Genomic DNA, 23,284 nt, shown 5'->3' with positions numbered 1-23,284 from the left:
TTTTTAATTTTCTTTAGCCCCTCCCACTTCCAATTTTGCACGCTTTCTCACACGTAAATTTTCACCAGGTTATGATGCAGTCGCTAATATCTGTGAGTTTTGGGGTACATTCAGGTCCTCAAAAACACAATTTACTTTGAGGAAAAAGAATGACTTTGACTCAACAACACATAAGAAGACGAAAACACTCCCGGGACGTCCATATAAGGAGTTGTGTATGATTCCAAGAGTGCACTCAGGTTTAAATAGGTGTTGATCTTGACGGTGCCACGTCGTTACCTGTTCTCCGTTGACTCCGTGCAGCCCGTCCTCTCCGTCTTCTCCCTGGAACATTGAAGGACAATTTCACTCATTTCCTTTTCTCCTTGACTTCCCAGTGTTTATCAAAAACATTCCTCACTCACAGGTTACATCACTTCCTGTTTCACTTACCCTGTTCCCGCGGAGGCCTCGGTTTCCCTGTGGACACAAGAGGGACACGTCATCATCAAACATGTGCTTCTGCTGCTGCTGCTGCTGCTGTGGTCACATTACTGGTGCTGTGTGCGACAGCGCCGCCGTACCTTTGTTCCTCTGTGACCTGAGCATCCCTGAAGGCCCTGAGGTCCACTGGGTCCTGGACGTCCTCGCTCGCCCTGCAGTCAAACGAGCGTCTTTAAATTCTCTAATGAACTAAATAATCTGTTGTTAAACGTCTTTAAAAGCTTCTTTGTTTGTTTAAAAGAAAACAGCTAAATGTTTCTGATTAGAGATCTTAAAATCGACTAAATATGACCAAAAATTAAAGGTCCGATATGCAACATTGAGCTTTACACATGTCCTAAATAATGTAAATATATGTAAATGTGATGCCACACCCCTCTGTGTACATTTCAATAAATATTACGTGACATTTTTTATTTATTTCTTTTCGTATTCGTCACGAAAATGTTAATCGCTTGTTGCGATCGTTGCCGCCTCCCTCAGGTGGAGCTAACAGCTAAGCTACCAGGTGAATCTGCGGATTTGTGTCGTTAAGTTCAACTTTTCAGACGACTACTTCAAAATGTCACCATCCTACTTTCTGCTGGACCACACAGTGAGGGTGAGACGCACTTCTAGGCTGTATATTTTGAACTGGAGCGGGTTTTTAGTGTATAAGTTTTTGAACTTTCCTCCTCAGGTTTGAACAGACTTCTGAATGTCGGATTAAAAGTGACAGCCCCGATTTACGACCTGTTAACTCCTCCTCCTTTTCTATAAGACGGCCTGTATACGATGTGTGTGTGTACGTCACAATGACAAGTTCATGAATTCCACTTGTAGACAAACTTGGCCAATATGGGTCTAGAATGTGACTGCGATGTGAGCTCCGCAAATGACTAATAAAATGCTAATAATCCAGAGATATAGCCTGAATTTTACTCAAATTTATGATGTTTAATGGTTGTTTTCACTGGTCTGATGAGTTGTGCTCAACAGTGACAACTATTGGCCATCAAGTGTACTGCATAACATGGGACCTTCAAGTCTGATTTCATGATTTTTATTTTCTTCTTTTTTGGTTTGTTTTCAAGTTAAAAGTGAAAAGAATCAAAGTGGATTAAGTGGATGAAAACTCACTGCCACACCCTCCTCTCCAGGGAATCCTGGGTAACCCTTCTGTCCTGACACGCCCTGTCAACAAACAAACAAAGAAAACAACAGCTTCAAACATTTGTCACTGAGTTACATGGAATAAGTTCTTCTGATCCTGAATAGACTGATAAGTCTGATATGGTCCAGAATTGTGTCACTCATTCGTCTTTTATTTGTTTTTGTTTTTTTATTGTTTGTGAAATCAGACGTGAATAACTATGTGCAGATATGTATTTATGGAGAAATAAAATAAAAACAACGTGCTCCCAAAAAATACACAGCAAAATATCATAAAATAATGATTCAGACAACATTGTTATATTAACCTTCAACTATTTTGATAATGGAGTTCAGCTTCTTACTATTTTGACAGTTAACTGAATATATTTAGATTTTTGAGGTTTGGGAAACACTTTTAAACATTTATTAAACAAACAACAAATCAAACGATCGACAAAATAATCAACAAATCATTAAATAAACACTAGTTACTAATAATACTGATGCTAAAAAATATGTTTACATGTGAATTATGAATGAATGAATTTATTATTGAAACTGATTGATGAAAAACTGATAATGAATAATATAATAATATTAAGGAAAGCTTTTATTTATGTTTATAAACATTTATTCTGTGAAAACTGGATCTTAACATTTTCACCCTCGACCTCTGACAGCAGCACCATGTGTTTCTCTGCCCTTTGACCTCTGTACAGTAAACAGGAGCGGGATCTGCTTTACTTTTACAGTCTCAACGTGTCTGACTCCTCCCCCTTTTTTATGACCTTTTGACACTTTAACCTGCTGCAAGAAAATTTGTGACATCATGTTTAAAAAAAAACCCTCACCTTTGACCCTGGCACGCCTCGAGAGCCTCGGATGCCTTCGTGTCCCGAACACTTGCACATGACATTACAGCATTCTCTGTCCGACACAGTGTCCTGGGGAGGAGAGGGAGGAGAGGGAGGAGAGGGAGGAGAGGGAGGAGAGGTAGGAGAAGGAGGAGAGGGAGGAGGCATTAAAACACAACAGTGATTATCTGATTTCTGTCACCATGGAGCCAATTCTGGTTGTGATTTTACAAATGCTGTTTTTAAACTATTCCTCGAGTTTTATGTCCACCATATGTATATATGTATATATATATATATATATATATATATATATACATATACATATATATATATATATATATATATATATATACATATATATATATATATATATATATATATATATATATACACATACACATATCTATACACATATATACACACACACACACACACACACACATATATTTACCTAACTTTTTATCAAAGTCTCTTCCTTTTCCATCCTCTGAACTACATTCCTGTTCCTTTGCTCTCTCTCTTCACACGGTGAAGAATTTAAATATTTTCTTTGGTCGACTTTTCCCTGAGGGTTTTTTTCTTTTCTTTGGTCTTGTGTCAGTAACCGGACACGTCAGGACAAGAAAGACCCTTTTAATAAAGGTTCTGTGATTCTCATCAGGCCAAAGACAAAACGAAAAACATCGCTGCATGGTTTTATTCTTCAATTTCAGCCAGTCAAAAAATGCCTTTAAAAAATTCTGAAAAAGTCCCACTTTAGGGAACCCTGTCCAGAAATAATGAAAAAAATAAGTTTATTTTCATTTATTATATTGAGTGTTATGATTCAGTGGTGCGTTGAGGGACTGCGGGAAATGTTGCTGCTACGTGTCCAGAGTCTGTGCAGCAATAAACGCTGAGTCACACCAACAATCATTAGATACTGAGCTCAAGTATCTCACCGCTAAAAGTTGCTTGAAATATAAATAACAACGTGAAGTACAGATACGTGAATTTTGTACAACATCGGTGACACAGACGACTTACGATCTGTTTGAGGACGGTGCTGCCGATGCTCGGCATGCCGATGCTAAGGGGAAGTTTGTAACCGAACCCGCGACCAAACTCGACCATCTGCAGCTGGGCGGAGTCTCGCGCTCCCTCCAGAGCCACGATGAGCAGAGCGTTGATGCCTGAGGACAAAAACACGACAGAGGGAGACCACAGTGACATATCTACTGTATGAGCAGTTACTAATGATTTGATTTGATTTTTTTACCAGACTGTCTCAGCAGCTCTGACTCATGCTCCAGTTTCATCACATCTTCATCAAGTCCATCAGAGAAGATCAGCAGCACCTGAGGAACGAGGCGAGTCACTCACATTCACTTAATCACAGTGTCAATGTCTCAACTTTCTAATGGGATTGTTCACCATCTCAATAAAATATATATAATCCTAACTCTGCGATATCTGAAGAACATGTTCACTGCTTTATTTCGATGTTCAACAGACTTTTCCAACAGGAAACTGAAGTTTATAAACCACTCGCTCCCACACCAATGTCTATAGACAAAATCTGTGATTTTAGCTCCCGGGAACACAAGAGCAACTGGTCCACTGCTGCGCCATGTGGTCACATTGTGTTACTAAAGGAAATCTGGACAAAGAATTTCAAACACAGACTTTTACTTACTAAGACATTTGAACTTAGAGATGGAGGCAGCAATGGATCAACAACTCCTGTGTGTTTTGATGTAAAAATCACTGATTTTCTCCATAGGGTTTGGTGCGGGAGAGTGAGTGGTTTACAAACCTCAGTTTCCTGTTGGAAAGGTCTGTCTAACAGTGAGATACAGAACAGTTTTGGAAATGTGACATTACTTAGGTTTGAGGACAAAGCTAAAAAAGACATGTTGAGACCCGGGATTCTTAATCATCTCCTCTACTGGTTTGGTAATATTCATGTTTTGCTTAATCCTCCACTGATGCCAGGTCTGTGGTTTGGCAGCGTGAAAAAGCCTCAATGAAAATCAGATGTTGAAACAACAACATGAAAATCAATTAAAGAGTAATTTTCCTCATTTTCTTTTGTCCCACAGTCAAACCTGTGTGTGTTTCTGAAATTACTGCAAAACAAATGACAACATCTAACAGTTTCACCACCTGAAGCTGCAGATTTATGCCGCTCACTTTACTTCAGCTGGAAAATGGAAGGAAACGTTTACAAGCATGAAAAACCCATTTAATGACCAAACTGGGACAATAACAAATTCTTCACTAACAGGGAATCATTTGTCTTCATGCCAATCTTTTAGTCCGTAAACATTTAGAAAAACATTTTAAAAACATCAGTTTCCCCTTGTCCTCCCTAACCCTGGCATTTTCAAAATAAAAGTCCCAGTTTTCTCTCTGTCCATAATGAAGTACAACCCTACAGTTTTCAAAATAAAGGTCACAGTTTTGTGTTTGCCTATGATAAAACACAACCACAGTTTTCAAAATAAAAGTCCCAGTTTCTGTTCTTCCACTGTTCTTAAAAATAAAAGAACAAAAAAAACATGCCCCAAGCATGTTCGTCTAAGATGAAACACAACCATGCAGTTGTCAAAAAAAAGGTCTCTTCTGTTCATCCACACTTCAACACAACCCTGGTCTTCAAAATAAAAGTCTTAGTTTCTGTTTATTCATCATAAAACAAACTGTTTGTCCATGATAAAACACAACCCTGCAGTTTTCATAAGAAAAGTCTTAAAAGTGATCATTGATGAATTGAAAACCAGTGTGTAAGTCAGGAGTAACTGTAACAGATGTGGTGTACTTTCAAACTAAAACGGATTCCTTCCTCTCAGACTCACCTTCACACCAGCTCCGGACTCGGCACGGAACTTTTCCCCAAAGGACTTCAGCAGGGCAGTGTTGAAGTAAGTGGGCTCCGTCAAAGTTAAAGTCTTGACTTTGTTCACCACATCCTCGCTGTAGCCCTCAAAGTTGTAGTCGTACAGGACGCGTCCACTGCGATCCACCACTCTGTAGGCGAGGTTGGTCCTGACAGGTGAGGAGGTGACACAGCACAGGCCTGGTACTGAGGAAATGTAATGTGCGATCTCTGGCAGGAAGGTCTGGAGCTTGGTGTGGCCACTGACCAGCATCTCGCCAGGAAGTCCGGTTCTTTGAGAAATATCGAACCCCATGGCGATATCGATGGTGCAGCCTGCAGAAGAGGAGAATCGTCTTTGCCTCATCGACAGAGAGAAACATGGTGGAAAAAAAATTGCAAGACACTCATTTTAACTCACCAGTTTGTTCTTTGGGGGGTTTGGATTTGCAGATGGTATCCACCACCTTCTGCTTGATTTTTTCCAAGCTACCAAAATCCTGCACAGTAAACAACCTGTCTGCAGAGCCAGTGATCTGCCGCAGCTCCATCTTGTGGTATTTTCCAATGCCAATGGCAAACACCTCAACCCCCAGTGCCCTGAGACGTTCAGCTGGCTCTACGACATCGTCCTGTGACTCACCATCCGTGATCAGCACCAGATTCTGGGAGATCCCCGCAGATCTACGGCTGCCCCTTGATGCCTCAAAATACTCCCTGATGGAATCCAAGGCAAACCCAATGTTGGTTCCTCCACCAAGCTGGACCCGATCCAAGATGTGCTTGGTCACTGCTTGCTCGTCGTAGTACTCGTTGAGATAGAACTCACGCTGGAAGGTGCTGCTGAACTGGGCGAGTCCAATACGCACAAAGTCTTCAGCGACTTTGAAGCTCTTCACTATTTCAGTTGTGAACATCTTCATGGTGGTGTAATCCTGTGTGGAGATGCTGCCAGACTGATCAAGAAGGAAGACCAGGTCGGCCCTCTGTTTTTCACAAACTACAAAGAGAGAAAAGTTAAAGTTAGTAATTAATAAGCGTGTCATATATGTGATGAATGCTGTGAATGTAGCAGCCAAATGTTGCTGAACTGCACGATGGATCCACTTCTTGTGCTGCCTGCAGTAGAAGTTGAGGTTGTGGCAGTGCAAACACAGGTTCTCGCCAAACAACTGTCTAAAAAAGCTCTTGGACAAAGCTGGTTGCCAGTGTTTTTATTGGACACCCAACAATGGCAGACAATATGTCATAATCACTTAAGCAACAACAGTAAATAAGGTATTTTATTTTGTGGTTGTGGCTACAACTCTAAAACCCTCTAATTAAAACTCAATTTAAAGGTGAAGGTGAGTTATAACAACATATGGTGCTTTTGGCACTCGTACCTGGCTTGGTGGATGCACAAAGGACTTGAGTAATGTTCTTGTAGAGAGTTTCCAGGGCGTCAAAATTGTCCACATAGAAGACTTTGGAAGTGTCGTGACCAGCCATGATCTCCAGCTGTGTCCGGTTCGCTCCTTCCACACCGATACTGAAGACACTGACCCCAGCATCTCGCAGCGCCACTGACGGAGCCACAAGACTGTTCCGGTCAGTGGCGTCACCATCTGTGACCACCATGAGAATCTGAGGCACCTGGAGTGCAGCCCGACCACCGTTGTCAGCTCCAAAGAACTGTAAGGAGTATCCCAAAGCCTTGCCAGTGTAGGTGTCTCCATATGGCGACTTCAGTGCTTGTATTGCTTGAACAACCTCTCGCTTGGAGGTGTATTGCTTCAGAGAAAAAACAGAACTGGGGTCGGTGGAGTAGAGAATGACCCCAAAACGAGTCAAGTCTTTTCCCACCGTGGTTTGGTTCACCATTGACATCATAAACTTTTGCATGCTTCTGAACTTGGGCAGGGTTATGCTTGTGGAGCCATCCACCAGGAAAATAATATCTGCCTTTTCCGTCTTCTTACAATCTGCATTAAAAAAAGAGGTTAAGAAGAAATGGGGTCAGATGAGACAACAAAGACATCAACAATACCATAAATCAGTAGCATTTTACATGGTTGTTTGCAATCACATCTGCCTTTCAAAACCTTCAAATCAACCATTTATATGTTTAATGCATTTGTCCAAAACTCAGGTTCTGCAGCCAAAAGGTGTCCGAATCTACTCAAATGTAAGGTGTGAATTGTGTTAAATTAAAGAGAGTAATGCTTCGGCATGTTGCTCTCACCTCTCTCTGGATCACAGAGCTCCAGGGCAACCTGGTTCTCCAGGTCCTTCAAGGCATCAAAGTCCCTCTCGGCGTACATCTTGTCAGGTGAGCCGCTGATCTCCAGCAGCTGGGTAGTGTTGGCATCCACGACTCCAATGGCATAAACCACCACTCCCTTTGCTCTCAGAGCCTCAGCAGGACCTTTGACCTCGTCCTGGGCCTCACCGTCTGTTATCACAACCAGCCTCTGCCTCAGGTCTGGGCGCCCTCCTCTGCTTGCATCAAAATACTGCGTCACATCAGTGATGGCTTCACCCGTGTGAGTGCCTCCACCAATCTGCTGCATATTATCAATGGCTTTGGACATTTCGTCTTTGCTGTAGTAGCGGTTGAGCGGGAACTCGAGCCTCTGGACGGTGCTGAACTGCATGACACCAACATGCACCTCGTTCTGCCCGATGACAGACTTGGCAATAACCGCTTTCATGAAATCTTTCATTTTCAGATAGTCTTGGGGATAAATGCTTCCCGAGCTGTCGATGAGGAAGAGGAGGTCTCCTGGTATGTCTTTGCAAGCTGTAAACAGGCGGCACAGACATGTTAGACGCAAGGAGAAGAGGAAGTGACAGTGGATCACTTTAAATACCTGGTGTCAACTATCCAAGAGAGGTGAAGAAGAGTGTGCAGGCAGGGTGGAGGTTGGTGGAGACGAGTGTCAGGGCAGGAAAAGTGAAAGGGAAGGTCTACAAGATAGGCAGTGAGACCTGCTATGATGTGTGGCTTGGAGACAGTGGCACTATCCAAAAGACAGGAGGTACTGGAGCTGGAGGTGACAGAGCTGAGATAAAGTAAGAAAGTCAAGGTTGAAGTGGTTTGGTCATGTGCAGAGGAGGGGTCAGTGATTATATTGGACAAAAGATGTTTAAGATGGAGCTGTAGGACAGGAGGAAAAGCAGAAGACCACAGAGAAGGTTCAAGGATGTGTGAAAGTGGACATGAGGACAGTTGGTGGAACAGAGGAGGACACAAGGGAGAGGACAACATGATCTGCTGTGGCGATCACTACAGGCAGAAGCCAAAAGATGGAGAAGAAGACGGATGCTGTGGGGACCATGTGACTCACGAATTATAGTGATTAAGGGAGGAGTTACTGATCTGCTTCCCTTATTTTGTGTCGATTGTTACTCACCATCTTGAGAACAGATATCTGTGATGATGTCGTCTTTGATGGGCTTCAGGGCATCAAAATTATTGACAAAGAAAGTTCTCTTGGGGTCGCCAGCAATCTCTCGCAGCTCCTCTTGATCTGCACTTTTTACCCCGATGGCGTAGACGGTAACACCCTGAGATCTCAATTTTTCTGCAGGAACTTTGACCTCATCTGCGGACTTTCCATCAGTGATGACCACCAGGTACTCCGGAACTTTGTGCCCGCGTGTCACCAGTGCTTTGTCAAAAAGTGGGCCCATGAATTCCAGCGCTCTCCCAGTCTCTGTTCCGCCTCCTATTTGTATGATTGCCTCAATGGCTTTTTCCAGTGACTTGGCATCGGAGTGTGTTGTCAGATCAAACTCTAAATTTGGTGAATCTGCGTATTTTGCAACTCCCAAACGAACATGATCTGGCCCAATACGGAAGGTATTAAGAAACTCAATAATGAACTTCTTCATGTCTTTGAAGTCTGTGGGATAAATACTTCCTGAGTGGTCAATCAGGAAGAAGATATCTGCTTCATCTGTTTGCACACAACCTGGAAAGCAGAAGCAAACACAGCTTGAGTTAATTTCTACATTGAATAACAATAATTATTATTATTTTTCAGTCAATTGAAGACAGCAGTGGTTCAGACCTTCCTTGATGCCAGCTCTTCGTGACTCAACTGTGATAGCCTGGTGCAAGATGTTAAAGCAAAGGCTTTTCTGCAGACTCTGCTCCAGAGCTTTCAGTTTAGTAAAACTGTCCACAACAAACACATGCTTATTGGGGGGATGGGACGCCATCGTGACCAGCTCGCCCTGGTTGGCATCTTTGACCCCAACAGAGTAAACAGTGACACCAGCTCGACGGAGCGCTGCTGCCGGTTGGGTAACATTGTCCTGGGATTCACCATCAGTGATCACAACTGCCACCTGCTGAACTCCTTTATCTTTCCTACTTCCTCTTTTTGTGGTGAAAAGATTCTTGAGGGTGAAAGTCAGGGCCGCTCCAGTGCTCGTACCACCTCCCCGGTAAGGTAGGATCTTGATGAAATTCAGTAGTTCTTTCTTGTTGTCAAAGCTGTCGAGGTAGACCTGTGCTGCGGCATTGTCGCTGTACAACACGATGCCGACGCGTACCTTCGTCGGACTGATTTCCAAGCCACTCACGATGGAGTGCAGGAAAGTGCGTACCAGCTGGAAGTTCGTTGTTCCAATGCTTCCAGACTCGTCGATGATGAACACAATGTCTGCCAGTTTGGCGGCTTGGCAATCTGCGAGCAGTACATCAGTTATTATTTTTATTATTATTATTATTATTATTATTATCATCATCAAATACTTTGTGAGCCAGTCAAGACTCCGATCAGAAAGATTCAAAACTCCAGACTTCAAATCACATCCATCAGATTTCACTAAATCAGCACTATTTTTGAAACATTAGCTTAGCATAACAACAATGGTGAACAGCACTCTCATTATAGACCTTTACCTTCTAAACTTAACAAGTATACAATAACCTTAAATCTCAGGGGAACATTTGATCTCTACCCACGAATAATCCATTGAGATATGGCAAAGCCCCTCCCATCCACTCTGTCAAATGAAGTACAATAAAGTCTTTTTACCTCCAGTGAGAAAAGTTTCTCGTTCCTCTGCTTCGAAAACGCCCTTCAGTGAAGGCACAATGTTGGCAATGGAGTCGTAATAATATGGCGATGTGGATATGGTACGCATTTCTTTCTTCGACGCACCCAGGCTCAATCCAATCATGTTGATTGCCTCCGATTTCAACTGACGTGAGGAATTGTAAATGTTGTCATCTGAATCTTTCCCGCTAAAAACAACCAGGTACTGTCTGTATCCTTGGTCCGCACGACTTCCTGCCTCACTGGTGAAGAACTTAGTCCTGGCTTGGTTGAAAGCACTGCCCAGGTTGCGCTTCTCATTGGGTTGCAGCTTGCGCTGGCGAAAACGTTTAACTGCACCCTGGACCTCCACTTTGGTTGGATAAGTGTTGAGTTGAAATTCCACCTTGGTATCTTCGCCATACTGAGCTAAGCCCATACGATGGGCAGATCCTCCCACGTTCAGCTGGTTGCTCAGTCGAACGAGGATGCTCCTGACCTGCTGGAACTCTGTGGTGCTCATGCCACTATCCAACAGGAAGAAAATGTCGGAAAACTTTTCAGCCAACGCTGAAAAATAAAAGAAGCAGAGGAAAACAGTTAACAACTAGAAAATCAAACTGTCTTTTTCTGTGACACAAATCAATTGTGTCAGAGTAGAGGAATTCATTCTCTAGAATCAGGAGCAACAAGCCAAGTTCCCTGTTTGGCTTGTTGCTCCTAATTCTAGAGAATGAATTCCTCTACTCTGACACAATTGATGTCATGTCATGAATTCTCTAGAATGATGTTGTGTCATTCTAGAGAATTCCTCCAAGGGGATTAATAAAAAGTACAACAGGTCATTGAATCAGTGCAGCTACCAGGATAGAAATGGAGGAAAGTTTTGCTGCGCCTGATTCACATCACTCGCTCATAGTAGTTGCACCTTAATCTACCCACATCTTGGTTGACATCAAATTCACGACTTTTCAAGGATTTTCCAGGACCAAATCCCTGAAATTCAAGGACTAGAATATGCTGACACAGCTTAAGATGGGAGGTCAACTTGTAAGAGCTTGTCTTCGTCCATGATGGCGTACACTTTTCGTCATTGTCCTTTTTGGGATCTTGGTCAAAGTCAGTCTTTGTCATTTGTCTTTGGTGAGACAGAGATGTTGGAATTTTTTTTTTCCCAGACATCACATTGTCATTTTCTCTCTCTTACTTAACGCCACTCGCTCATAGTTCTGCACAGAATCTCACGTCAACAGTCGGAGAGAGACGGTGGACAGTAAGTAATGATGTCTCCATGTTTGTCCTGCGTAAGCCTCGTCTACAAGAAACAGTAGGTGGCGTCGTAACAAACAAGAGAGATATTTACCTAAATATCAACTTCACTTCTTTCTTGTAGAAAATTCAAGCACTTTCAATGACCCATGTCTATTTAGGGTGATTTTCTAAAACTTTTTAAGGATTTCAAGGACTTGTGTGAGCCCTGTATATAACTCTAGCATTAGAGCATTATTCACATGAATATTTAGCTTGACTCGTGTGCCAATGAAAATTCCCACATTAGACTTGTACAGTGAGGACAGTGAGTTCAGTGCTTTGTTTATCCCCCATTACTCAGACAGACTCTCAGTCTGAAGCTGCATATTTTTGGCCAGGACTGTGTTACTGTTGGCTGACCTTGAGCATCAGTTACTAAACATTAATCAATGCTGAACCATCGTGTCCGCAGACTCACAGCTACATGGAAACAGACCTTGAGGTGTCTTTGTGTCCTTGAGGAAAAGAAACACTTACAAGTGAAATCTCTGTCAACTCTGCTAATCACTGACAAGAGGATCCCAGAGCAGATGCAGAGCAGGTGTGTTCTAGGATTGACTGATTATTATTATAATTTACTTTTTTTTTCTCCATTGAACAGCTTCAGTTTTTGGAATAGAAATAGCAAACTTCTCGAGCAGCTGATGTTACACAACAAGAGCGATGTGTTTTTGGCAGGAAGTGGGGCTCTTCACATCCACCAGACCTACAAGGGGTGTCACGATCTCAATCAACACGACGATAACTAGAGCTATAGACGTGTCTGTAGCATCAGTCACGTGACCTTATTCAGTGGTGGAAAAACCCTGGATTTAAATATTTAATTAACGTACTGGAACTGCACTACTTGACAAAGTTAGAGGTTTCCCCCTAAACTGCAGTATAAGGATCTGATATATCTGTCAGGTTCTGTGTGTGGATTTAAAGTGACTGTGAACTCTTTAAGACGGAACCGGTTCAGTTCGATTTACAGGAGCTTTCTCTGCCGACATTGCGCTGTGAGCAAACTGGAGCTCAACAGTCACTTTTAAAATGATTGCAATGTTTACCGTACCTTGTCTCTGATCGTCCATGGAGACACAAACCGTCTGCAGCAGGTTCTCTGTCAGAGCCACCAGAGCCTGGTAGCTGTCGATGGTCAGCAGGAAGCGTTCTGGAGGCTTGCTGGCGATGGACCGGAGTTCGTTGGCGTTGGCCTGTCCCACACCAATGGCAAAAACAATGACCCCATGCTGCCTCAGGAGCTTGGCAGGCTCTATCACGTCATCCGTGGAGTCGCCGTCTGTGATGATGACCGCAATCTGAGGCACTCGTTGTTTGGCTCGACTGCCGGCCTCCTCTGTGAAGTACGTCTTGATGAGGAAGTCGATGGCTTTCCCTGTTTGCGTGCCTCCTGTTCGATAGGGGAATTTGCTGATCTCGGCCAGCAGGGACTGCTTGTCCGTGTGATCCTTCAGCAGGAACTCTTGATAGGGTTCGTCGCTGTACTGTGCCAAGCCCACGCGAACTTTATCAGTGCCGATGTCGAGGCCTGTGATGACGCTGCGGAGAAACTTCTTACCCTCCTCGAAGTTTGCGATGCCGATGCTGGAGGAGCCGTCGACGAGGAAGACGATGTCAGCCACGGTGGCTTTGGCACATTCTGGAGAGGAGGAAGAACAAAGTCAGGAAATAGAGCTGAGAACGAGATGAGGAAACTACTGGTGGAGCTCTGAAAGAAAACCTTGGCATCAAATCCACAATAACTGCTGAAAACTGTACAGACAAGTCGCATCACGGGAACGAACACAAGAGGAAGAAAGGCTGTGTTTTGCAAACCAGCACCTGAAACGTTTACATTTTGATCCACTGGATCCAGAAGAACTTTCTGGATCTGTATAGAACTTAACCTGTTTATAGCTCAGGACCGCCCCCGGCCAAAAGGAAAGGAATTGGGTTTGTAACAGAAGGTCGCTGGTTCATTGGATTTCTGTTCTTTTACTGTCCGATATAAACATGACAAAATTCACCCTGATCTGTGAACATGTCGTTGAGATAAATGGGACTGAACCATGTTACATTCAAATTGACACCAAATCCCTAATCTGGACCACATCCAGAAAAGACTTATCCTGATGGTAGAGTGTCTGACCCTGCACACAAATACCACATTTTGTTTAAATCAAATGACCTTTTAGTTTTGCTCATGCAGGGATTTCTTGAAAATTTGATATTTTAGTAGATTCTTATCAAAATGTCATGTGAACATATTAGGGTGATGATGATCATCTACCATCACAAAAAAATCAGCTCTATCCGTCAAAAACTGGAGACAGGAAGTTGCTAACAGAAGGACAAACGTACGCAGAAGAAAACAGAACCTCCTTGGCGGAGGTAAAATAACGGCAAAGCTCGAAAATTTCCTTCTGGGATTTTCCTGTCAACATAAATAGTAAATACTGGAGCCAGGCCAGTAGATGAGCAGCATCTGTGTTGTAAAACACACGTTTTACCTCTGGACAATTGCAGGAGTTGTCTTTTGGCTTCTTCTACGGTCGTGCACAGCGTCTGGACGATGCTCTGAGAGATTCCCTGCAGAGCGGCAAAGTCTGACACGCTGTAGACGTGCTGGCTGTGAGGCTCGTTGGCTATCTCCCTCAGCTGCTCTTCGTCGGCGTCTTTGATGCCGATCGCATACAAAATTATGCCCCTCCTCTTCAGCTCCTGGGCGTGGGCCTCCACGTTGTCTTGCGATTTGCCGTCAGTGATGACCACGGCAATCTGCGGGACCTTGAGACCCGCGCGGCTGCCGGCTGCCTCCACAAAGTGCTCCCTCATCATGAAGTCCAAGCCTTCCCCGGTCTGGGTGCCGCCCCCCATGTAGGGTAATTTGCTGATGTAGTTGAGAATGTCCTCCTTGTTCTGGTGGGTGTTGAGCAGGAACTCGGTGCGGGGCGTGGTGCTGTACTGGACCAGGCCGATGCGGATGTGTTCGGGCCCCACGTCAAAGCTGTTGACCAGCGTGTACAGGAACTGACGGATCTGCTTGAAATTCTCGGTGCCGATGCTCCACGAGCCGTCGACCATGAAGACGATGTCGGCAACAGCCTCTTGCGTGCAGACTGGGGTGGGGGAAGGGCGTCGACGTCATTGGGAGGATCCACCATTTTTTTTGGAGATAAGAATTCACACAAGAGTTCAACAAGGAAAGTTCATACGACTGAAGCAGTTGTTGGATGCAAGAAAGCGTGACAGCCAGAGGTGAAGCGTCAGCGTGATGTACAGACAGAAATGTGGCTGCACGTTGTGTTCAAGCCAGTGAGGGGGGGTAAAATCTGCTTTTATTTGTTTGGGACAGGAGCAGGGACTTTACAGTAAAGGGCTTTCCTTCAGGTGTGAACAGAAGCGTGAGGAAAGTGGAAAAAGAAAGTTGTGCTGCTCTTAGTTCAGCATGGATGAGACAACCAGAAGATAAAACCTTACCTTTGGCATTTCCTCTTCTTCTTCTCACCACAATATTCATCATCACTTCATCACCTCATGTCACACAAACCTTGCATTAATGACTGTGCCTGCATAAATATCAATGTAATTGTTTTTTTAAATGTTTCCCAGTTTGAATACAATAAAATGGGCTTAATAACATCTGTACTTGTTGAAAATGAACCACATTCAGGGGATAGTTCTGTAGTTTTGAAATGCAATTGTATATAACTTCTTTATGGCTGCAATAAGGGGAATAAAGAAAATAAATTCAATAATAACTTTAGCCACTTAACAAAAAGCTCACCTAATAAAATCCATGTCAGCTAAGTGTATGAATTCTTAAGATTATGCTCACAGCTCTATCTTACTGTTAGACGGACTTTTCCCACAGGAAACTGAAGTTTGTAAACCCCTCACTCTCCCACACCAAAGTCCACAGAGAAAATCAGTGATTTCTAATTTTATTTTAATCTGAATGAAGGATTTCAAATGCCAAATTCATAAAATAAGACATCTGAACATAGTGATGGAGGCAGCAGTGGATCAACAACTCCTGTGTCCCTGCCAGCTAAAATGATTTTAATGGTTTACAAACTTCAGTTTCCTGTTGGAAAAGTCTGTCTCACAGTGAGAGAAAGAAGTGAACATGTTCATAAATTACATTTTTTAGTCAGTAAGCCTCTTTTTTCTGTTCTTCTGTTTCTGCTGAGAAAATACTAAACTCACACTCACAAAAACATACAATAATCTCAACTATTCCTTTAATTGAGTAGAAGTTGCGATGAGAGTTTCCAAACACGATTACGAAAGAACGTTGGCTCTCATCCAGAGTTGGCGTTTTTATCTCGTATGTTTGGCAGATTTGTTGCATATTAGTGAACTAAATGACATGTTTTCTTGATTTCACAGGTTGTTATTTTTGGTAGATTGTTGTTCTTTGAATCCTCAGGGTCTGAGTGTACAGAGTGAAGCTGCCATGAAAGGAAAGACTAAGGCCTTTAATAAGGCCTTTAAATGTACAATTTGGAATCTTTTCACATTTTGAAAACAGGAAAATGGGCATATTAACATTTGTAACTAGAGGGGATTAATAACTTTAAATGTATTTGTATGAGGTACTGTGTATACCAACAGCTTAAGTTTACAAAAGGACTGCAACTGATGCTTATTTTCATTATTGATTAATCTGTCCATATCTTATCAATTAATCGTTTTCAGTGATTGTCAAACCTGGAAATTATGTTTCTCAAATGTTTTTGTCGACAAACACAAAATGATTCAGTTTAAATGATTTCTTTGTTATACGGAGCGAGAAACCAGTAAATATTCACATTTAAGAAGCTGAAAAATCACAGAAACAATGTCCCAGTGGGAGAGTGAATGGTTTACAAAAAGCTGTATTCTTTAGCCTGAAGAATACAAACAAACATAAAAAAAAACATTCTATGCAGGCAGTCGTTATAAGACTCATGAGTTTGTGGTTCTGTCCATGCTTCATAACCACGTGTGCTCAGCAGAAAACAACCTTGTGCAGGGTTAGTAACCATGGTGCTTTTTAAAATTGTATGTACTTGTTTCTGTATGTAAGTGGTTTTACACATGGTTCACGGTCTGAAAGCAGGGGCACGTTTGCCATGATCCTGTATGTGCTGGTATGCAGCTGCATAATCATACCCACCTGTCCGCTGAGCGGCGTTGCCGTAGAAACAGGCTGCCATGATGAGGCTGAGGAGAAGGCGCCGCCTCGCCTCCATGTTAGGCTCTCGAGTTTCTCTTTCTCTCTCCCTGAGGCACAGAGACAAAAGACGACTATAAATATAGAAAAACAAGAACACCAATCTGTTTCCCATCTGGAGGGGCCCTCGGCCCTCTGTAATGGCGGCAGCTGCACGGGGGGGTCGACCACGCCCACAGTCACTCTGTATCACCAAAGTTTCCCAGGATTAAAAAACACCTCTGAGCTGTGCCGTGATGTGCCGCACAACAAACCAGTTAAAAACAGCTGGAGGTTTTTTGGGAAAATGCCACAATAAATGAGCCTTTCATGTGTGTGCCAAATGACCAAGCTAACATTAGCATTACTGGGATAACAGACTGAACTCAGCTGCATCTGTCAGCACAGGAATTCAGAGGATTGTCAGTCAGTCAGTCATCATCTAACCGCTTTATCCTCCACAAGAGGGTCGCGGGGGGTGCTGTGCCAATCTCAGCTACAGTACATCGGGCGATAGGCGGGGTACACCCTGGACAGTTCGCCAGTCCATCGCAGGGCCACACACAGATGGAGAAAAACAACCGTTCACTCTCACACTCACTCCTACGGTCAATTTAGAGTGTCCAATTCACCTAATTCCCACATTGCATGTTTTTTTTGGACTGTGGGAGGAAGCCGGAGAACCCGGAGAGAACCCACGCACACAGGAAACTCCATGCAGAAAGGCCCTTGTTCCAACCGGGGCTCGAACCCGGGTCTTCTCGCTGCAAGGTGAGAGTGCTAACCACTACACAACCGTGTGACCCTTCAGAGGATTGTATTTAGCAAAAATAATAAATAAAAATAATAATACAATGACAATAAGGATGATGATGCCGCCTTCACACATAAATCATGAGCATGTGATTATGACGTGGGAGGTCGTGGACTTGGGCTGTCAGGTTAAGTCGTAACAAGACCGCAGCTAACACGTGGACGCTAACATTAATGTTCCATGTCAAGAAGCCACGGAGGCTCAAATTAAGCAAGTTAGCAGGATGGGAAAGAAAAGCAAAGCCTTATTAACTTTTGTACTTTATAAAAAGTGATGTGTTTTTCAAAGAAGAGTCTATTTCAACGTCCTCCAAATGACATATTAAGTGGAGATTATCGTATTTTGACAAAACACTGAAACGACTCGCAAAAGTGACAGGATACTACATTTAATAGCAAAACTACCACACTGTGCACTATTAACGCGTAGGTTTCGTCATTTGAAGGCAACAACTTTTCCTCTCTTTACACAGTAAACTTTGGTTTATGCATCACAACTCAATCACAGTGGCCACATCTTATGATTCCTTCAAAATAAAAGCCAAAAGATCTACACAATGCTTGTTACAGAAGGGACGTAAACTCAGAGCGCAGCTGAAAACAGCCTACAATATCTTTAACATGAACATTCATACAGAGACTCCCAAAGTACATTCTTTTGCCCTTGTGTGAAGTATAACTACTTCCTCTTACCGCTAATGTTCTACGACAGTTATGGAATAACTACTAAAATACAAACTAAAATGATGTATTATATTTGATGAAAATAACAACTGTAAGCCACTTTTATTTCCATGTATTGTGGCAAAAGGTTTACACCGGAAGTGGCTCTTATTTTGAAGTCAGCGTAAAAAAGAAAACTTAAAAATGTGTACTTTATTTTATTAGAATAATTACTTAATATAACATTATTTTATTTAAAGAAATAGTTTCTGGTACAAGTGGAGTAGAGACACACCCACAGGAGTGCCTTACTACAAATACAAATGAGAGCACAACGAAAATAATGCCAACCAGTTATGAGTTATAAGCTATTTGAAATAGTCAAATTTGATCTCCACTAACATTTGCTCGAGTAAAACTAACCGACTAAGTAACCACTGCTCCAAACGGGTGATGCAAGTTTACTTTACCCACGTGCGGCTGATGTGATCGGTTAGTTTGTGATCTGTTCAATAAACGGCCAAAATGCCGTAACTTTATCCAAATCAATACAAGGAGTTATTTATTTATTTATTCATATTATTTGCGCTGCAATTTACTCAGGGTGCACCTGCGGCACTGATCTGTGCCACGTCTAAGCACTAGAGGTTGTGTTTGTGCTGTTTTCAGGTTATTTTCAGGTCTGGAGACAGAAAAAAAGATTAATGTTGGAATCACCACATTTCTCTCAGAGTGATGAACAAACATCTGTGGATGCTAACGTCGCTCATGCTGCGGAGGAGATGCAACACCTCATAAAAAAGACGATAAATCACGAAGACCATCTTCTAAATTCGCTGCCATGAAGTCATCCCATTTCAGGGTATAGAGTCATTTTCCTGTTTGGTAAAACTGATAAACAAACTGAAACAGATGAGTTTGTTTCTGTGGTAACAGCCAAGGTCCCCCCACCCCCCCCACGACTGAGGAAATGTAGATTAACAGCCGTTAAGAAAAAGAATCAGAACCATATGACTCTGAAGCCTCACATCTATGGAGGAGTCTTAAAAGTGGGCGTTTCCTTCAGCATCGGTGTGTTAATGATGTGTTTTTCTGCCAAGAATTCATCTTATCACTGCACTGTGACATGAAACCATAACTGCAGCACTGGGATTACACAGATTAAATCATGGAGTGAACCAATCGAATCTAATCGAATCCAATCTAAGTATCACGACTGAGCTACAGCAGAGAGACTAAATCACAGAATTCATGCTCGCGAACGTCAAAACCTCCCGACTGACAGTAAAACCGTTTGATTGCATCATTAAAAATTTTTTTTTATATTTTAATTAAACATTGAGGTTTTTATACAAGCTAAGAGCTGAAGACGCTAACTTCACTATTAATATGCTACTAAATTAAACTTCATTGGTTTAAGTGCTTTTTTTAATAATTAATAAAAGCTCTCTGATTTTTTAGCTTCTTTAATGTGAATATTATCAAATATTACATTTTACATCAAATATTTTATTCTATTCCCCCAAAGACATTTAAGAACAAAGCTTTGGGTAACACAGTTGAATAGTTTCTGACATTTTCTAGACCAAATAATCGATTTTGAAACTAATTTCAACCATCTCTGCTTTGGCTTCTCTGGTTTCTGTGAAGACGTGGACAAGTTGTGCTCAGGAAGTGAAGAGGATTTCAACTTATTCTATTAAAAAAATAAAGTGTTTTACAAACTAATTGCTGACCCAGGTTTTACGCAGTTATGTCCTGCGACAAAATCAAAACACCTGTTTTTCTTCAACAAGATGTACAAACCATGACTTCATGATTATAAAATGTCATTATTAGAGAATAAAAAGTGAGAGTGCACTAATTGGGGCGTGTACGACACTTGTGCCGTGAACACAACCGATGATTTGCATTATTTTTTAATAAAGCTTCTTTTTTCTTTGTTTTGGGTTAGGACAGATGTTTTTCCATACTTTATAACCCTGTCACTGTGCTAATGTTCCCGTGTGATGCTCCTCCCAAACCCTGCAGCTCCAACAGCCAAATAAAGTCAAACCACTTCTGTCCACTGAGGCTGAGCTCCGTCTGGCTCCGTTTACCATCTAATGCTGCCACATCCTGAGATCTGTAAGCCGCCGCAGACACCGTCTGACCACAGCACAGGTCACACAACTGTCCACACCGATGCATGTACTGCACCTTTACACTGGTGTAATTATGTAACAACAGACAGGAGACCCGTCTGAAAACCCTGTCCCTGCCTCTGCTCTTTGTGTCTGTTGTTCTTCCTGAACGATGAAGACGAGCTGCAGTGAACACTGATCTGTGTCCAGTGAGAGGAAGCAGACCAGTCTGTGTATAAAGTACAAGAATGTGACCAGAAATGACTTTGGTAGAAGTTGAAGTCACTTTTTTTGATAATATTAGTGAAGTAAAATTCTTAAAGTTTATGACACTTATTGGACTAAGTGTCAAAAGTTATTTTCTGATATAAAATGTACGTTTAAGTTTAGTAAAAGTATTAAAAATAAGCGAGGTGTTAGGATTGAGCCATGGCAGCTCAGTGGTATGGCAAGGTTGTGGGTTCAATTCCTGGCTCTACTTGTCTACATGTGTAAGACACTTGAACAAAGACACTTAAGCCCAATGTTGCTGTGAGTGAAAGATGTGTGAATGGGTGAAAACTGTTGTGTAAAGCAGCTCATCAAGACTAGAAAAGCTCTATATAAATACAGTAATATAATACAAACAAGTAACAGATAGTTAGAGGAAATGTAGCGGAGTAAAAGTACAAGTTGTTAGAAATACAACGTTTTGGATGATTGTAACCTACTCATGCCCTATTTTAAATGTTATTTTGTTCTTTGTAAGAACACAAAAAAAAAAACCTTTATCCACATCTACTTCAGAGTGACTTCATTCAAGATTCTTTATTGTCATTAATTGTGACAATAAAAAGTACCAAGTGTAAGCTCTGGAGACTTGTTCCTGCAGGTTTTTGCCACCGGATTGTTTAAGTGACAATGAAATATCATTACCAATAATTAAAATATTTGTGCTAAATGTTGAATAAACTTGTTGAATCAGCAAGGCAGACTTTCTTCACTTATTATTATCATTCTTCTTATTATTATTATTATTATTATTATTATTATAATAATAACTATTTCTTTAAATTATCATTATTATTATTATTATTATTATTATTAATAATAATAATAATAATAATAACAAATTCTATTAAAAATATGAAACAACTATAATGTACTGTGGTGTAGTGTGGTCCTTTTAACAGTTTACATACAAGATTGACGGTGCAATAACCAGGAAGTAGCTGTCGCCTGTGGCCAATGAATATTTTGATTCCGGTGATTGCGCGCACCAAGAACTGGAATCTCGAGTTCGAGTCAGGTTTTTTTGGCATGAGCTGACAGAGGGGGACTTCTGAGAGTCTGAGGTTCGGGTTCCAGTCGCACTCAAGTCGTAGACTCAGACTCCAGAGTCCCCATCTCTGTCAGCTCATGCCAACTATTTAAAAAAAAGACATACAGTGATTAATAATCGGTGAACCCTGAATCGAATAGCTCAATAATCTTGACACAAATTCAACGTAACTGTGACTGAAACATTGTCCTGCAGCGTGGAAGAGAAAAATCCTTCAGACTCCAGAGACTGAAAGATTCCAGAGGATTTATGAAGAATGAACTCCTCCCCCCTCTCCTCTGTGAAGGCACAATAGTATAAGGTACACTGTATAGTCCCCTCTTTAATGCAAACATGCACTCAATTACTGTAGTGCCTCCATCTGTGCAGTGTGTGTGTGTGCGTGCGGGCCTACACTCCCATAAACATGTTTACATGTGTATTTAATCATGGCAGAAAAAGGCGGGGCCCCCAGCCCCCAACCCCGACTGAAGGAAACAGAGTTTACGCTAATGTGAAGCATGTGAAGGTAATCACAGCACCGCAATGCAGTGACACGCTGATGGGGGGTAAATAGACACATACACGTCTATTTACAGGAAAGTCCGCTCTTCACTCCGCAGATATTTATTTAGTCAGAGTTTGAACCAGCTGAACGGATGAAATGTTTGATGTTCAAGAGAAAAAAACGGGGACCCAGATGTTTCTGTACAGGTCAACTGGAAGTTAATTTACTGCATATACATATAGACCAACAGGAGGAATATAGTTTATATGCAGTCTTATATATATACGACCAATAAAAGATGATCGATTACTGTATGTAAAAATGAATGTCTATAAAATGATCAATGACTGTACATAAAAACGATCAATGGCTACATATAGAGGCGATGAATTACTGTATATAAAGACTGTGTATGACTATATATAAAGCTGGTCATTGACTGTGTATAAAGAATCAATGATTACTTTCATAAGTGATTAATCTGTCAATTATTTTCTCGATTAATCGCTTGGTACATAAAACAATCAGAGATATTGTATATTAAGATCATTAACTGTAAATCAGATCAATGACTGCATATAAAGTTGATTAATGACTGTATATACAGACGATCGATCACTCTGTATGCAGACGACTAACGACTGCGTATATTTGTTGTGTTAACAATTCAAACTCTTTGTTAAAGCACCAGTCCGTTCAGTAACTTAACGTAATGTAATCACGACTGCGGGAGTTTGTTCGTTTAACGTGACTACAGAACTGAGCGTTAAGTCTAAAAGCTGACAACGGATTTAAAGCTTTAACGAAAGTCAAAAACTAAAGGAAACCAGGTCTTCAAGCGTGGAGGAAAGAAGAATCAAGTGTGTGGTGTTTTTAAGTCTCCTGCATTTACCTGCACAGCTGGAACCAGTTTGGACACTTGGCAGAAAGACATATTAAAACAGGCCAGTAATGAAGCTCACAGCTGCTTTTACAGAGCTCGTCATCAGCATCGTAATTTCATCACAGACCCACCAAGAGACTCTG

At 41.8% G+C, this 23,284-nt stretch overlaps 1 protein-coding gene across 2 annotated transcripts in view; it reads right to left on the bottom strand.

Moving 5' to 3' along the window:
- Positions 1 to 23,284, bottom strand: part of col6a4a (collagen, type VI, alpha 4a) — a 44,896-nt gene that overhangs the window by 13,063 nt on the left and 8,549 nt on the right. Inside the window, exons 3-19 of one of the 2 annotated variants that reach the window (XM_044034095.1) lie at positions 16,816 to 16,922; positions 14,165 to 14,773; positions 12,727 to 13,314; positions 10,362 to 10,931; positions 9,387 to 10,007; positions 8,727 to 9,287; positions 7,556 to 8,113; positions 6,717 to 7,295; positions 5,753 to 6,331; positions 5,312 to 5,667; positions 3,733 to 3,811; positions 3,501 to 3,646; positions 2,469 to 2,561; positions 1,603 to 1,656; positions 564 to 635; positions 433 to 459; positions 280 to 324 (exon numbers count right to left, since the gene is read on the bottom strand). In XM_044034095.1, the coding sequence (XP_043890030.1) occupies positions 280 to 324; positions 433 to 459; positions 564 to 635; positions 1,603 to 1,656; positions 2,469 to 2,561; positions 3,501 to 3,646; positions 3,733 to 3,811; positions 5,312 to 5,667; positions 5,753 to 6,331; positions 6,717 to 7,295; positions 7,556 to 8,113; positions 8,727 to 9,287; positions 9,387 to 10,007; positions 10,362 to 10,931; positions 12,727 to 13,314; positions 14,165 to 14,773; positions 16,816 to 16,891 (5,613 nt within the window). In that variant the 5' untranslated portion in view covers positions 16,892 to 16,922. The remainder of the gene's footprint in view (positions 1 to 279; positions 325 to 432; positions 460 to 563; positions 636 to 1,602; positions 1,657 to 2,468; positions 2,562 to 3,500; positions 3,647 to 3,732; positions 3,812 to 5,311; positions 5,668 to 5,752; positions 6,332 to 6,716; positions 7,296 to 7,555; positions 8,114 to 8,726; positions 9,288 to 9,386; positions 10,008 to 10,361; positions 10,932 to 12,726; positions 13,315 to 14,164; positions 14,774 to 16,815; positions 16,923 to 23,284) is intronic. The other variant, XM_044034096.1, reaches the window with a different exon arrangement.

The sequence above is a fragment of the Solea senegalensis genome, linkage group LG9 (genome assembly GCF_019176455.1).
Source record: "Solea senegalensis isolate Sse05_10M linkage group LG9, IFAPA_SoseM_1, whole genome shotgun sequence".
Lineage (NCBI taxonomy): Eukaryota > Metazoa > Chordata > Actinopteri > Pleuronectiformes > Soleidae > Solea > Solea senegalensis.
This window is presented reverse-complemented; position numbering and strand designations above follow the sequence as displayed.